Here is a 13,532-nt window from a genome sequence, read left to right on the forward strand (position 1 = left end):
GCAGATGGACAGGAATATCACCACCTGAAAGTCATAGAACATCTTAACTTGGGAACTATATTGTCATTCATCCATTGTGAATGGAACTCTGCCTCATAGGAAATAGAATATAGAACAGTACAGCACAATACAGGCCCTTCGCCCCTTGAGGTTGTGCCGACCTTTTATCCTACTCTAAGAACAAACTAATCTACATATCCTTCATTGTAGAATCATCCATATGACTATCCAAAAGTCATTTTAATGTATCTGACTCTACTATCACTGCTGGTAGTACATTCCACACACCCACTACTCTCTGTGTAAAAGATCCACCTCTGATATCTCCCGTAAACCTTCCTCCAAGCTCCTTAAAATTATGCCCCCTTGAGATAGCCATTTTCACCCTGGGAAAAAGACTCTGGCTATCCATTCTACCTTTGCCTCTCATCATCTCGTCAAGTCATGTTTCATCCCTCTTCACTCCAATAAGAAAAGCCATAGCTGCGTCAATCTTTCTTCATAAGACATGCCCTCCAGTCCAGGCAGCATCCTGGTAAACCTCCTCCGCATTCTCTCTAAAGCTTCCACATCCTTCCTAAAATGAGGTGACCAGAACCGAACACAATATTCCAAGTGTGGCCTAACCAGGGCTTTACAGAGCTACGTCATAAGCTCGCGGCTCAATCTCCCGCTAATGAAATCCAACACACCATACGCCTTCTTAACAACCCTAACAACTTGGGTGTCAACTTTGAAATGTGCCATCTTGCCAACTTTGAAATGAAATCTGCCATCCGTGCCTGGGGGTCTGACCTACAAGTGACTCGTTTCCCACAGCAATGTGGTTGACTCTCAATTGCCATCTTAGCAACTGGGGATAGGCGATGAATGTAGGCTTCAGCCAGCACTGCCCACATCCTAAGAATTATTTTTTTTAAAGAGGCAAAATGAAAGGAATAAGATAACTGAAGAGAACATGGTAATTTATTCTGAGGTGCCAGATCAGTGAGCCAATTTTTGTTTGATTCATGCAGAAAAGGTTCCTCCTAATGAGATATTTAAAGCTAAAGCAAAGTTAGTTGCTCAGGTTTTGAAGAGCGCTTAGACAATACAAATATCATAATGAATCTTCGGTGGACAAAGTAATCCTGAGAGTTTTTGACCACAAATCCATGGCGGAATATATCAAATGACATGAATACCACATTTCTGTACAGCGATAAAATTCAGATGGAAGTGTTTCAAAAACACCTAAGGAGGCAAGCAATCAAGAAGGGGAACTATGAAAACTAAACAAATGTATTTATGGCCTAAATGATGTCCTGAGGTATTTTTCAGTGTGATCTGCTTTGTTGAAAATCCTGAAATGTCCTAAAATGAAATTTCAGCCTTTTTTGTGATGCACATTATTGATTTCTTATGGCTGAAATTATGCAATTTGAGAGATGTGCTACATTACAATGACACTAGAGTTTTAAATTGTAAGTCAAGCTTTAGGGCTTTTGAGATATTGAGCAGATTTGAACTTTGAATCAGTCATTCTACCTTAAGAACATTACTACTGTCTGAATCAATTCATGCCAGGTCATCACAGAAAGGTTAAGTCACAACTAAAGAAGCAACATAGCTAACGCGAAACTGAATTGGCCAGTTGAATTGGTTAGGCAAAAGTGAGGACAGCAGATGTTGGAAACCAGAGTTTAGATCAGAGTGGTGCTGGAAAAGCACAGCAGGTCAGGCAGCATCCGAGGAGCAGGAAAATCGATGTTTCGGACAAAGGCCCTTCATCAGGAATAGAGGCAGGAAGCCACCAGAGTGGAGAGATAAATTGGCGGGGGGAGCAAGGGAGAAAGTATCAAAGAGTACAATGGGCGAATGGGGGTGGGGATGGAGGTGATAGGTCAGAGGGGAGGGTGGAGCAGATAGGTGGGAAGGGAGATTGGCAGGTAGGACAGGTCATGGGGACGGTGCTGAGCTGGAAGGTTGGAACTGAGGTAAGGTGGGGGAGAGGAAATGAGGAAACTGGTGAAATCCACATTGATGCCTTGGGGCTGAAGTGTTTCGTGGCGGAAGATGAGGTGGTGAGGGAGAGATTGCAATTTCCCTTCTCACGTGGTTGAAAATGCCCTCTAACGCATCTCATTCACATCACACCCCTCCGCCCTCAAACCCCACCCCTCCAACCGTAACAAGGACAGAACCTCCCCGGTCCTCACCTTCCACTCTACCAACCTTTGCATTAACCATATCATCCGACAACATTTCCACCACTTCCAAATGGACCCCACCACCAGGGATATATTTCCCTCCCCACCCCTTTCCGCTTTCTGCAAAGATCGTTCCCTCCGTGACTGCCTGGTCAGGTCCACGCCCCCCAACAACCCACCCTCCGTTCCTGGCACCCTCCCCTGCCACCACAGGAATTGCAAAAACTGCACCCACACCTCCTCCCTCCCTCCATCCATCCAATGCCCCAAAGGAGCCTTCCACATCCATCAAAGTTTCGCCTGCACATCTACCAATGTCATTTATTGTATCCGTTGCTCCCGATGTGGTCTCCTTTACACTGGGGAGACTGGACGCCTCCTCGCAGAGCACTTCAGGGAACATCTCCAGGACACCCGCCCCATGGCCCAACTTCACCGCCCCATGGCCCAACATTTCAACTCCCCCTCCCACTCTGCCGAGGACATGCAGGTCCTGGGTCTCCTTCACCGCCACTTTAGTGAGGAAAAATTGAAAACGTTACCCTTCAGTCTGGGAAACTAAGAAAATAAAAAAAGAGTTGTTAAAAGTATTTTAGCTGTGAAACATAGGTTCTTGTGGGAGCAGTTATAATGGGATTATATGTCAAATACTTCAAGGGAATTTCTATATGAGGGTGTATTGAAAGCAATTTGCTCATTCGGTACTGGAGATCATTGCTTCCTGTGGCATACTGCACATTCGAAAAATAAGTGCAAGTGAATAAGATTAAGGATAGGTTTTGCTGGAGTGAAATTGATGTTTGCAAAATAGGAAATCTAGAGATGAAATGGATTGATGCAATCAATTAACATACATTAATTATCTGGTTGCTTTGTGAGAAGGGATGTTTGTACCAAGACATTACTGGTGATCCGAGAAGAGAAGTATCTTGTGATGCAACCTTTTATACATAGAGAAAATGGATAATCTTTTTATTCTTTCTTCAATTTGTTTTGAAATACTGTTGTGAGCATTAACTGTTAAATTTCATTTGAAGAAAAGGAGAAAAGTCAGTTGTATTTATTAAGGTTAAAGTTAAATTGGCGAGGGACAATTGTTATTTAGCACATATAAAAAGAGATATTTATTGAAAAGACTGGTGAGTAAATGAAAGTGAAATAGGATTCATATCTGATCTCCTTCACCAAATGGCTTTTAGAAGTTTAACTAATTGTTCCATCACATTGGAGACAGGTTTTTATTCATCGTTCATTCACAGGATGTGGACTGGCTAGGCCAACATTTATTGACCATCCCTAATTGTCCACGGGGCAGTTAGGTTAATGGGTGGCCGAGGGTCTGCAGTCACATGTAGGCCACATCAGGTAAGGATTACAGCTTCCTTTCCTAAGGGACATAAGTGAACCAAATGGGTTTTTCCCAATGATCAGCAAAGGTTTCATGGTCATCTGTAGATTCTTAATTCCACTTATGTTTTATTCAATTCAAATTCCACTAAGCTGAGTTCAACTGAACTGAATCCCACCATTTGCAGTGGGAGAATTTGAACCCTGGTCCTCAGAATATTAGCAGAGTTTCTCAGTTAATAGTCTAGCAACAATACCACTGAGCCTTTGCCTTCCCTTGCCTTTTTATTAATCTACAATTAGCTTACCGACTAGTATTCAAAGTATCACAGGCATGAAGTCTTTTGCTTCAAGCCCTCTCTTGTGGCTGTTTTGTAGTCACAATTTTCTTTCACTTAATTTTATATAAACTGCTATTTTGACTGTCACTTCAATGTCTCCTATGACTACCAGCATACTAGCTCTTTCATGTACAATCAGAGAAGGTAAAATATTCAAATGTGCAGAAAAAATTGAACTAATCATCGTCTCCTATTGGGCAAGAGCAATGCAGGCCAAGACAGAAAGTAATTTAGGATTTCTGTCAAAAGAGCAATTGATAGGGATTATACCTTCAAACCAGTTAAAGCAATTTCATTGAAAGAAAAGGTTGTGTTAATGTAGTTATCGATCTACAACTTGTTGATCTATTTCATCCATCTTTGCATGATGCCTCTCACAGAATCCACTGAAAGTCCTAAAACTTGTCATTAGCCACTTCCCCTCTATTACCAGTCAGAAACTTAGCTGGTGCATCAAGTCCTGTCCTTATCAAATTCTCCATGACTTCATCTGCAATCAACCCGTGTTCCTTGTCATTTATTACTGTAGGAAGGCTAAACTCTCTCTCTAAGAGACATTTTGAATCCACCAACAGCACATGGACTGTGGTGGTTCAAGAAGGGAGCATACTACCATCTTCTCAAGGGCAATTATGGATGGGCAATAATCTAGCCAGCGATGTCCACGTCCCACAAGACAACAAAAAAAATGCGCTTGGCGTATCTATAAAGCTTTAATCAAAGTATTTCTGTCTTTGTTTTATACAATTGTGGCAACAACATTAATGAAGTCACATGCCAACAGAAGGTTACAATAGGGTGTGGCAAAGTCTTCTGCTATTTATTACAAATTTCATATTCTGTACTCATCTTGCTCACAAGCCTTATACATTCCTCAACAATGACAGGATTCTTTAGCACAATTGCAAATTTTTGATACGATGGCTGAGTCGATTTTCTGTGCAGCTTGAAACAATTTGTTTTTTTCTCTTTGATTTTAATAATCTCAGCTATTAGTACTTCTACAACATTCTGATAATAAACATCAAATTTGGTTAGGGGGATATACTAACACCTTAACTGGATAAACTACAGGTCCACTAACTTTGTGGAAACATTTGCTTTATCATGCTCCACGTCCAGGGCTATTAGCACATTTTTCATGGAAGGCTAACTTAACAGGAAAAGTCTCTCTCTGGACACTGCATCAGAACTAATAAAGTGGCTTAGTTCATTTATTTTGCATGAATTCCCCACTCTTTTTAATTCCCTTCAATGTGTTAACCTCTCTGAATATAAAACAAGTGGAATTTTTACAATACCCATCTTCACATCGATCTTCACTGCGGTCTGAACCTTGATATTTTTAGCTAATCTGTTCCACATTTTGCTGATATGCAAGCCAATATCGAACTCTCTATAATTAATCCAAAAAGAATACAGTCGCCATTAGATTCAATCTTTTTGTAACTAGTATAGCCCCTTCATAATGACCATCATCATTGTCTCCAGCCTCCAGATTCTCAGTGTCTTGCTTTTCTGTTTTGGGAAGTTAATCACATGATAATATTTTGAGTCACATCTAAAGCAATTGTTAACTGTTCCCTGTGCATCCCTGGACTTCATTCTCTAGTATTGCCATCATCTGCTGTGATACTGCGAACTGCTCAAAGTGCTCTCATTCTCATCCCTTCTGTCTGTAACTGCTCCTTTGCAAGTATCTGAATGATCTCAAAAGATTGCAATCTTGAAGTGTCCCATCCTCTTTGCCATTGAGGAATGTTCCATTTGTGCGATTAAGGTTACTATAAGTGATTGCATCCCTGGAATTGTTTTTGAGACTAGTATATCTGCTCCAAAAAGGAAATTATTTTTCAGGAGTAAAGGCATAATGAAGACACAGAACTTGCCCATACGCAACATGTTTGCATAATATGGCAATTTAACTGTGCACTCTGAATAAGGAATCTCTAAACTGAACTTCTGCAAACCTTTACACAATTTACTAAAATCAGAGGTATTTTTGTTCATGGGAATGGTTATCTTCAGAAATCTAGGCATCAAATAGATTATCTCCCTGGCAAATTCCACCCATATTTCTGATAATTATCAGCCATGAATCGAATAAAAGATCCAGACTTTTCTCAGTAGCCAGCTTACAAAATGCTTTTCTTTGGATTTTGTCAGAGGGTGACAAGCCATGGGTATACCTTGTTTCCTCATTAGTTTTGAGGCTTTTGCTCTGACATTTCAATTTTTCCTGAAGGTCATCTGAGACAATATCCTATACAACACAGATTCCTGATGAAGGGCTCTTGCTTGAAACGTCGGTTCTCCTGCTCCTGGGATGCTGCCTGACCTGCTGTGCTTTTCAGCACCACCCTCTCAACTCTGACCTTCAGCAACTGCAGTCCGCACTTTCTCATAGAAAGTATGGTCAGCTGAGTTTGCATATTTAGCCCGCAGCGTGGCAAGTACAGTATTGGACACTAATCTGACCATTCAATCAAGACTGAATAAAGTAAATTGTTTCTTCAACATTAAAGAAAGCCTAACTATCCTCTAACCATCAATGTATGCCAACCATGAAGTGACTAAGCTTGTTTTAAAAAATAAAAATGTTGACCACATGAATAAAAGAAACCAATGAATTATATGATATTTACAAGTGAAATTTAATTTTGGGAAAAAAACACCCAGGTCACCTTTGTGCTGTGCTTAAACTTCATGCAATGGTTCAAGAATTTTCAGTTCCACTTCCAGGAATGACATATCACAAGTAAAATTCCCCATGTCGGGTAGGTTTTTGCATTCCAGTTAGGGACATGTATCATGAAGACTCCCAAACGCAACTGTAGTCCAATGATAAAGCATACATCTAAAGTAATTTCTGGAATGCAAATGTTTTGATTTGACAGAAGTTGTATTTGCCAACCAAGTAACAGCAACAACTGTGGATAGCTTTCCACTTGGTTCTCTTTCACTTCAGTTTTGCCAGGTTTTCTTGAAGCTACCTTCAGCCATATGTTGCCTGTAATTCAGCACTGTTGTCCAAGTTTGGACCAAGGCAGTAATGAGTCTTGGAGCTGAATGGTCCAGAAGGAACCCAAACTGAGCATCTATGAGTGGACTCTTGCTGAGTAAATGATTTCTGCCTTTGCTCAAATCAAACATTGATAAGATTCTACCCTTCAAGAATAATTCAATAAATGTATAGCAAAAAGAACCAGCATTAGGCCTTCTTTTTGTACCCCAGCGTTTCAATGAACAATGAGCTGGAAAAATTGATTCTAAATAGTAATGCAGCCCATTTCTTGCAAATATTTCCAAATGTTGTGAGTAGGAGATTTGTTCGTTTGGTTCGAGAGGTTTTGGGGGTGTGTGGTAACCAGAGCTACACATCTGAGAGGATGCTAGTTGTAGATGGGACACAGACAGGATGTAGTTAATCTATCAGGGAGGTTTTTCATGTGATGAAACAAAGGGATCGGTTCAAGGGTCAGAAATAAGAGTGATGAACTTTGAGCATGGATCAGTACTTGGGACAATGATGTTGACAATAACGGAGACATGGGTTTCACAGGGGCAGGAATTGTTGCTAGATGTTCCAGGGTTTAGAACATTTAAAAAGAACAGGGAGGGGGGAGAAAGAGGAGGGGGTGTAGCATTGCTAATCAGAGAGTGCGTTACAGCTACAGAAATGAAGGTTGTCGAGGAAGGTTTGTCTACTGAGTCAGTATGGGTGGAAGTTAGGAACAGCAAGGGAGCAGCCACCTCATTGGAGGCCTTCTACAGACCCCCTAATAACAGGAGAGTGATTGAAGAACTCATAGGCCAGCAGATTTTGGGAAAATGCAGATGTAGCAGGGTTGTTGTTATGGGTGACTTCAGCTTTCCCAATATTGATTGGAACCTGCTCAGTGCAGATGGCTTGGATGGAGCAGTTTTTGTCAGTTGTGATCAGGAGGGTTTTGTTATTCACAATGGCTGATGAGGGGAGAGGACATTTTGGATTTGGTGCTCGGCAATGAGCCAGGACCAGTGTCAGATCTTGTGGTGGGACAACACTTTGGTGACAATGACCATAACTGCCTCACATTTACCATAGCCATGGAGAGGGAAAGGAGCAGTTACCATGGGAAGATATTTAATTGGGGAAAGGGAAATTATGACAGGATTTGGGAAGTAGAGATTGGGAGCAATTGTTCCACAGAAAGGGCACAACAGACATGTGGAAACTGTTTAAGGAGCAGTTGTTGCAAGTGATGCACAAATTTGTTCCTCTGAGACAGGTAAGAAGGTGCAAGATTAAGGAGGCTAGGGTGACGAGAACAGAGGAGGTTCTCATCAAAAGGAAGAAGACAGCTTATGTAAGGGGGAAGAAACAAGGTTCTAGCACAACTTTAGAGGATTACAGGATTGCTAGAAAGGAGCTCAAAAATGGACTGAGGAGAGCCAGGACAGGGGCATGAAAAAGGCTTGGCAGGAAGGATTAGGGAGAACCCATAGACATTTTACTCATATGTGAGGAATAAGAGAATGATCAGGGAGAAAGTTGGGCTGGTCAGGGATAGCATAGGTAACTGGTGCATGGAGTCTGAGCAGATAGGGGAAGCCCTAAATGAGTTTTTTGCTTCGGTTTTCACTAAGGAAAGAGATCTTGTTGTTAATGAGAACTTTGAGGAGCTGGGATACAGGCCTGAACAGATTGAGACTGTGGAGGTTGATGTGCTGGAAATTTTGGCTAATATTTCGATTGATAAGTCCCTAGGGCTAGACAAGATTTATCCTAGGCTGCTCCGGGAAGTGAAAAAGGGGGTTGCTAAGCCACTGGTGAAAATCTTTGCTTCCTCACACTCCACGGGAGTTGCACCAGAGGATTGGAGGGAGGCAAATATTATTCTTCTTTTCAAGAAAGATAATAGGGAAATCCCTGGCAATTACAGACCAGTCAGTCTTACGTCTGTAGTCAGCAAGGTTTTGGAAAGAATTCTGAGGAATAGGATTTATGACTACTTGGAAAAGCATACAGTGATTAAAAGCAACCAGCATGGCTTTGTGAGGGGCAGGTCATGCCTCACAAATCTTATGGAGTTCTTTGAGGAGGTGATGAGACAGGTTGATGAAGGTTGGGAGTGGATGTGGTGTATATGGACTTCAGCAAAGCATTTGATAAGATTTTCCATAGTAGGCTCATTCATAAAGTCAGGAAGTATGGGATACAGGGAGATTTGGCTGTCTGGATTCAACTGGAAAGATTCTGGTTGGCTGACAGAAGGCAGAGAGTGGTTGTAGATGGAAAGTATTCTGCCTGGAGGTTAGTGGTGTCCCGCAGGGCTCTGTTCTTGGGCCTCTGCTTTTTGTAGCTGTTATAAATGACTTGGATGAGGAGGTTGAGGGGTGGGTTAGTAAACTTGCCGATGACACAAAAGGTTGGACGTACTGTTGATAGTATTGAGGGCTTTTGCAGGTTGCAACGCGACATAGACAGGATGCAGAGCTGGGCTGAGAAATAGCAAATGGAGTATAACCTGGATAAATGCAAAGTGATGCATTTTGGAAGGTCAAACTTGAATGCTGAATATAGGATTAAAGACAGGATTCTTGGCAGTGTGGAGGAACAGCGGGACCTTGGTATTCAAGTGCATAGATCCCTCAAAGTTGCCACCCAAGTGGATAGGGCTGTGACGAAAGCATATGGTGTTTTGGCTTTCATTAACAGGTGGATTGATTTTAAGAGCTGCATAGTTTTGCTACAGCTCTACAATATTCCAGACCACATTTGGAATATTGTGTCCAGTTCTGGTTGGCTTATTCTCGGAAAGATGTGGATGCTTTGGAGAGGGTGCAAAGGAGGTTTACCAGAATGCTGCCTGGACTGGAGGGCTTGTCTTATGAGGAGAAGTTGACTAAGCTCAGACTTTTCTCTCTGCAGAGAAGGAGGAAGAGAGGTGACCTGATCGAGGTGCACAAGGTGATGAGATGCATGGATAGAGTCAATAGTCAGAGACTTTTCCCCAGGGCAGGATTGATTGGCACGAGGAGTCATAGTTTTAAGGTGTTCGAAGGAAGGTATAGAGAAGACGTCAGAGGTTGGTTCTTTATGCAGAGCGTTGTGAATGCATGGATTGCATTGTCAGCGGTGGTGGTGGATGCAGCGTCATTGGGGCTATTTAAGTGACTGCCGGATATGTACATGGACAGCAGTGAATTGAGGGGTGCTTTATTTTAGATTAGGATTAATCTTCGGCACAACATTGTGGGCTGAAGGGCCTGTTCTGTGCTGTACTTTTCTATATTCTATAAGGGTTCTTTAACTGGTACTGCAGCTCTGAAACATTTTCCTTCAGTGGTTTGCTCATGCAATCAATGTTTTTCTTGTGAGAATCTACTAACAATTAGGAGGGGCTACCAAATTCACACGGAATGATTCACAAATAAATCCAACCCTGACCTCAGAAGCAATCAGAAATAAAAAAAAAACTTTGGGCCTTAAGTGCTGTGAACATCACAATCTGAAAATGAGGTACACACTAAACTGGATTGAGTGTACACTGGGATCAGCGGAGTACCCGAATTTTATAGGTATATTGAATGACAGAACAGAGTAAGAAAGCTGCCAACTTGTGGTGAGATGTGGGAATACCACCGGGGAAATATTCAAGCTTGATATTCTAGAACTGGTTCTTGTCCCACTAAAAATACACTGTTCTCAAGGTTCCTCATTCCCATCTCAGCATCACTTATAAAATTGCACTTATGTAATTCAACAACTTTCTCACAGGACATCAAGTCTACGGAACACCTATTCTGTCTTAGTTGATCTTTCTTCTCAGAGTTAAAGGATTTAAAACCCAACCTTTCTGGCACGTAAAGGGGGCAGTTTCACTCCTGCTTTCCTCAGTCAGAACCAAGTCCTGTCTTATGGTCCTTCACATTGCTTTCTCTCTTTCAATTTGCTTAGCTGTGCTTACCCAAGTCTATCTTCTTCTGTCTTGCGTAGATTCAGATCTCGTTGAACAACATGCAAGACATGTTGGGCCTCGTCTTCTGTGAGTTTTGACAAATCCAGATTCTTTGCCATATTCTAAGTATTCCCTTCACCTTAATACTCTCAGTTGTGCCCCGTTCCAGTAGGCAGAGTGCAGAAATCTGTATAAACATATATTTCAAATATTTTCATGGACTTGCAATTAGACATACCCTGGTCACACTGTTTCAAACCATTAGCATAGGAAAGGACTTTTAGGAACAGGAAATGATTTTTCACTCAAAATGGCCATTACTTTTTCAGTGATTCATTCATCTTCTCCCTATATCCTTTAACACTTTGACTCATTGAAGACATATTTGTTTATGTTTCCTGGTTCAAATACATACCCTGGTGGATTATTACAAATCTGAACTAATGTTTGATAAACAAAAACACTTCTTTTAAACCTAATTTTTACTTTTCAAATTTGTCTATCTCAGTTCTTCATCAGAGTACATAATTTGGTTGGATCAATGTAGGTGTTCATGATCCTGAACATTGATCATCGTCAAGTCTTATCATTTTCAAGCCTAAAGATGTGCAGGTTAGGTGGATAGGCCATGCTAAATTGCCAATAGTGTCCAGGATTGTGCAGGTTAGGCAGATTAGCCATGGGAAATGAGGGGTTACTGGGATAGGCTGGGATGGTGAGTTGTGGTTAGATTCTCTTTGGAGGATAGTTGCAGACTCAAGGGCCAAATGGCTTCTGTCTGCAATGTAGGGATTCCATGAAAATAAAGTTAATGTTTCAAATTTTTATCAGAATTCTGACAACAGAACTATCTGTGTAATTTGTCCCTTTAACATCTCAAGAACAATAATATTCTTCAACCCATTAGCTGACTGGAGACAGAATATTATCAATAGCTTTTTCTTTCTTTCTTTCTCGGTTTAAAATGCTTTAGGAGCCCCTTTTAGCAACAACTATGCATGTTACTGGGGGAGTCAATGCCAGAACCTCATATTTTGCAAATGCAATTTATGGCAGAGAATCTCATCTGTTGTAAGCACATCTCAGGAAACCATTAAAATTAACAGGTGGAGAATTTTGTAGAGGGCCTCAGAATTTCCTGATCAATACTTCAGGCAGGCGAGGGTCCCCACAGAAAGCATGTATTTGGGAAAACAAAACCTCTATAGGTTATAAGAGAGTTTAAGACATTTCTTTTGCTGAGAGAGTTTTTGCAGAATGACTATACAATCATGATTCAGAATGATCTCATTAGCATTCATCCAGTTCCTATCTGCTATCGCCTTGTGTAAACCAATCAGTGCAAAAACACTGGCTTCCACAAGCTGAAAATCACATCAAATATTTAAAATTTCACTGCTTCAGTACTAAAGGATGGAGATGAGTTAATTGATACTTTGTAGTTTTTCTACACTGTAACTAATTTTATAAAGTATTAAGAGACATTTTAATCTGAAAGACATGATACAAATACAAGTATTATTTACTGATCAACTTTAGCACAGTGAGGAAAAGCATATGTCTAGCATGTGACAAAATTGATTTAAAGGAGCTCTTTATTAGTAAACCGCAGCAGATGTCTTGCAACTCACAGAAATCTTTGCCAGGATAACTTTTATTTTTAATTTTTAATGTTATTTACAGCAAATTCTAATTTTTCAATAAATAATATTACTCAAAGCACTTACATTAGATAACTTGGTTGATTGTTCTAATTCTTAAATGGCCACATCAGAGAAACATAGGAGCAGTTAAATCCATCTGAAACAGAAGTTTGAAAACAAATTAAACATAATTTTTTTAGTCATACCAATACATTTTATACTCAGTGCTCTTATTACTGTTCATTTAAAATCCCTTTCTCTAGCCCTCTCACATTCTCCTTGTCCAAGATTGTGGCTTACACTGCAATATCTTTATGGGGCAAAGTGAAGAGGCAGCATCAAAGAACTCCCACAACTGATACAAAGATTGTATTCATGCTACAGGCGTTGCTAAGCACCTCTGTCTAGCTATCTCACCAGCTGAGCTAACCAACCCCATCCAGCCATTTCATGCTGTTATTTCATACCTAGCTCTTTCATTCCTGCTTATTTTCTACTCATCTAACCAATTCACAAGTCATTTCATATGAAACTGGTTTTATTTTATGCAATGCCCACAACATGTTTGTGAGGGGCTCTAACAAATGAATCAAGAGGGACCATTTCTACTTGACATATGTTGAACACCAGTGGACAACTGGGACAAAGCTATATTCCACTGGCAATCCTATAAATCCTCGAACCCTAATCCTCTGAAAACTCAAAGCAGTCATTTGAGAAAATTATCAGAGCCAGAAATGAAACCACTCATTAAACTGATCTTCACTATCTGATGCCAATAACAAATAAGTTATCAGATACTCAATATGGCTTCTGAAGACATTGTTTTGGCTTAACAACATGATTGGACTTTCTTAAGAGGTTGCAATGTTGGTGGAGGAGGGCAACTTGATTGATATTGCCTGTCTAGATTTTCAGAAACAAATACACAGGCAGGAGGCTAGGAGAACACAGCAAGCCAGGCAGCATCAGGAGGTGGAGAAGTCGACGTTTCGTGTCTAACCCTTCTTCAGGACTGTGAGTGGGTGTGGGGGGGGGGCGAGCTGCAGATAAAAGGGGATGGTGGGG

The 13,532-nt window shown here is 40.9% G+C and overlaps 1 protein-coding gene across 1 annotated transcript in view; it reads right to left on the minus strand.

Annotated features, from left to right (window-relative positions):
- LOC122551332 (melanophilin-like) overlaps positions 1–13,532 on the minus strand; it is a 111,128-nt gene that overhangs the window by 84,035 nt on the left and 13,561 nt on the right. Inside the window, exons 3-4 of the mRNA XM_043693059.1 lie at positions 12,549–12,621; positions 10,831–11,008 (exon numbers count right to left, since the gene is read on the minus strand). Coding sequence (XP_043548994.1) covers positions 10,831–10,940 — 110 coding nt within the window. The 5' untranslated portion in view covers positions 10,941–11,008; positions 12,549–12,621. The remainder of the gene's footprint in view (positions 1–10,830; positions 11,009–12,548; positions 12,622–13,532) is intronic.

The sequence above is a fragment of the Chiloscyllium plagiosum genome, chromosome 7, assembly GCF_004010195.1.
Source record: "Chiloscyllium plagiosum isolate BGI_BamShark_2017 chromosome 7, ASM401019v2, whole genome shotgun sequence".
NCBI classification, from domain to species: Eukaryota; Metazoa; Chordata; class Chondrichthyes; order Orectolobiformes; family Hemiscylliidae; genus Chiloscyllium; species Chiloscyllium plagiosum.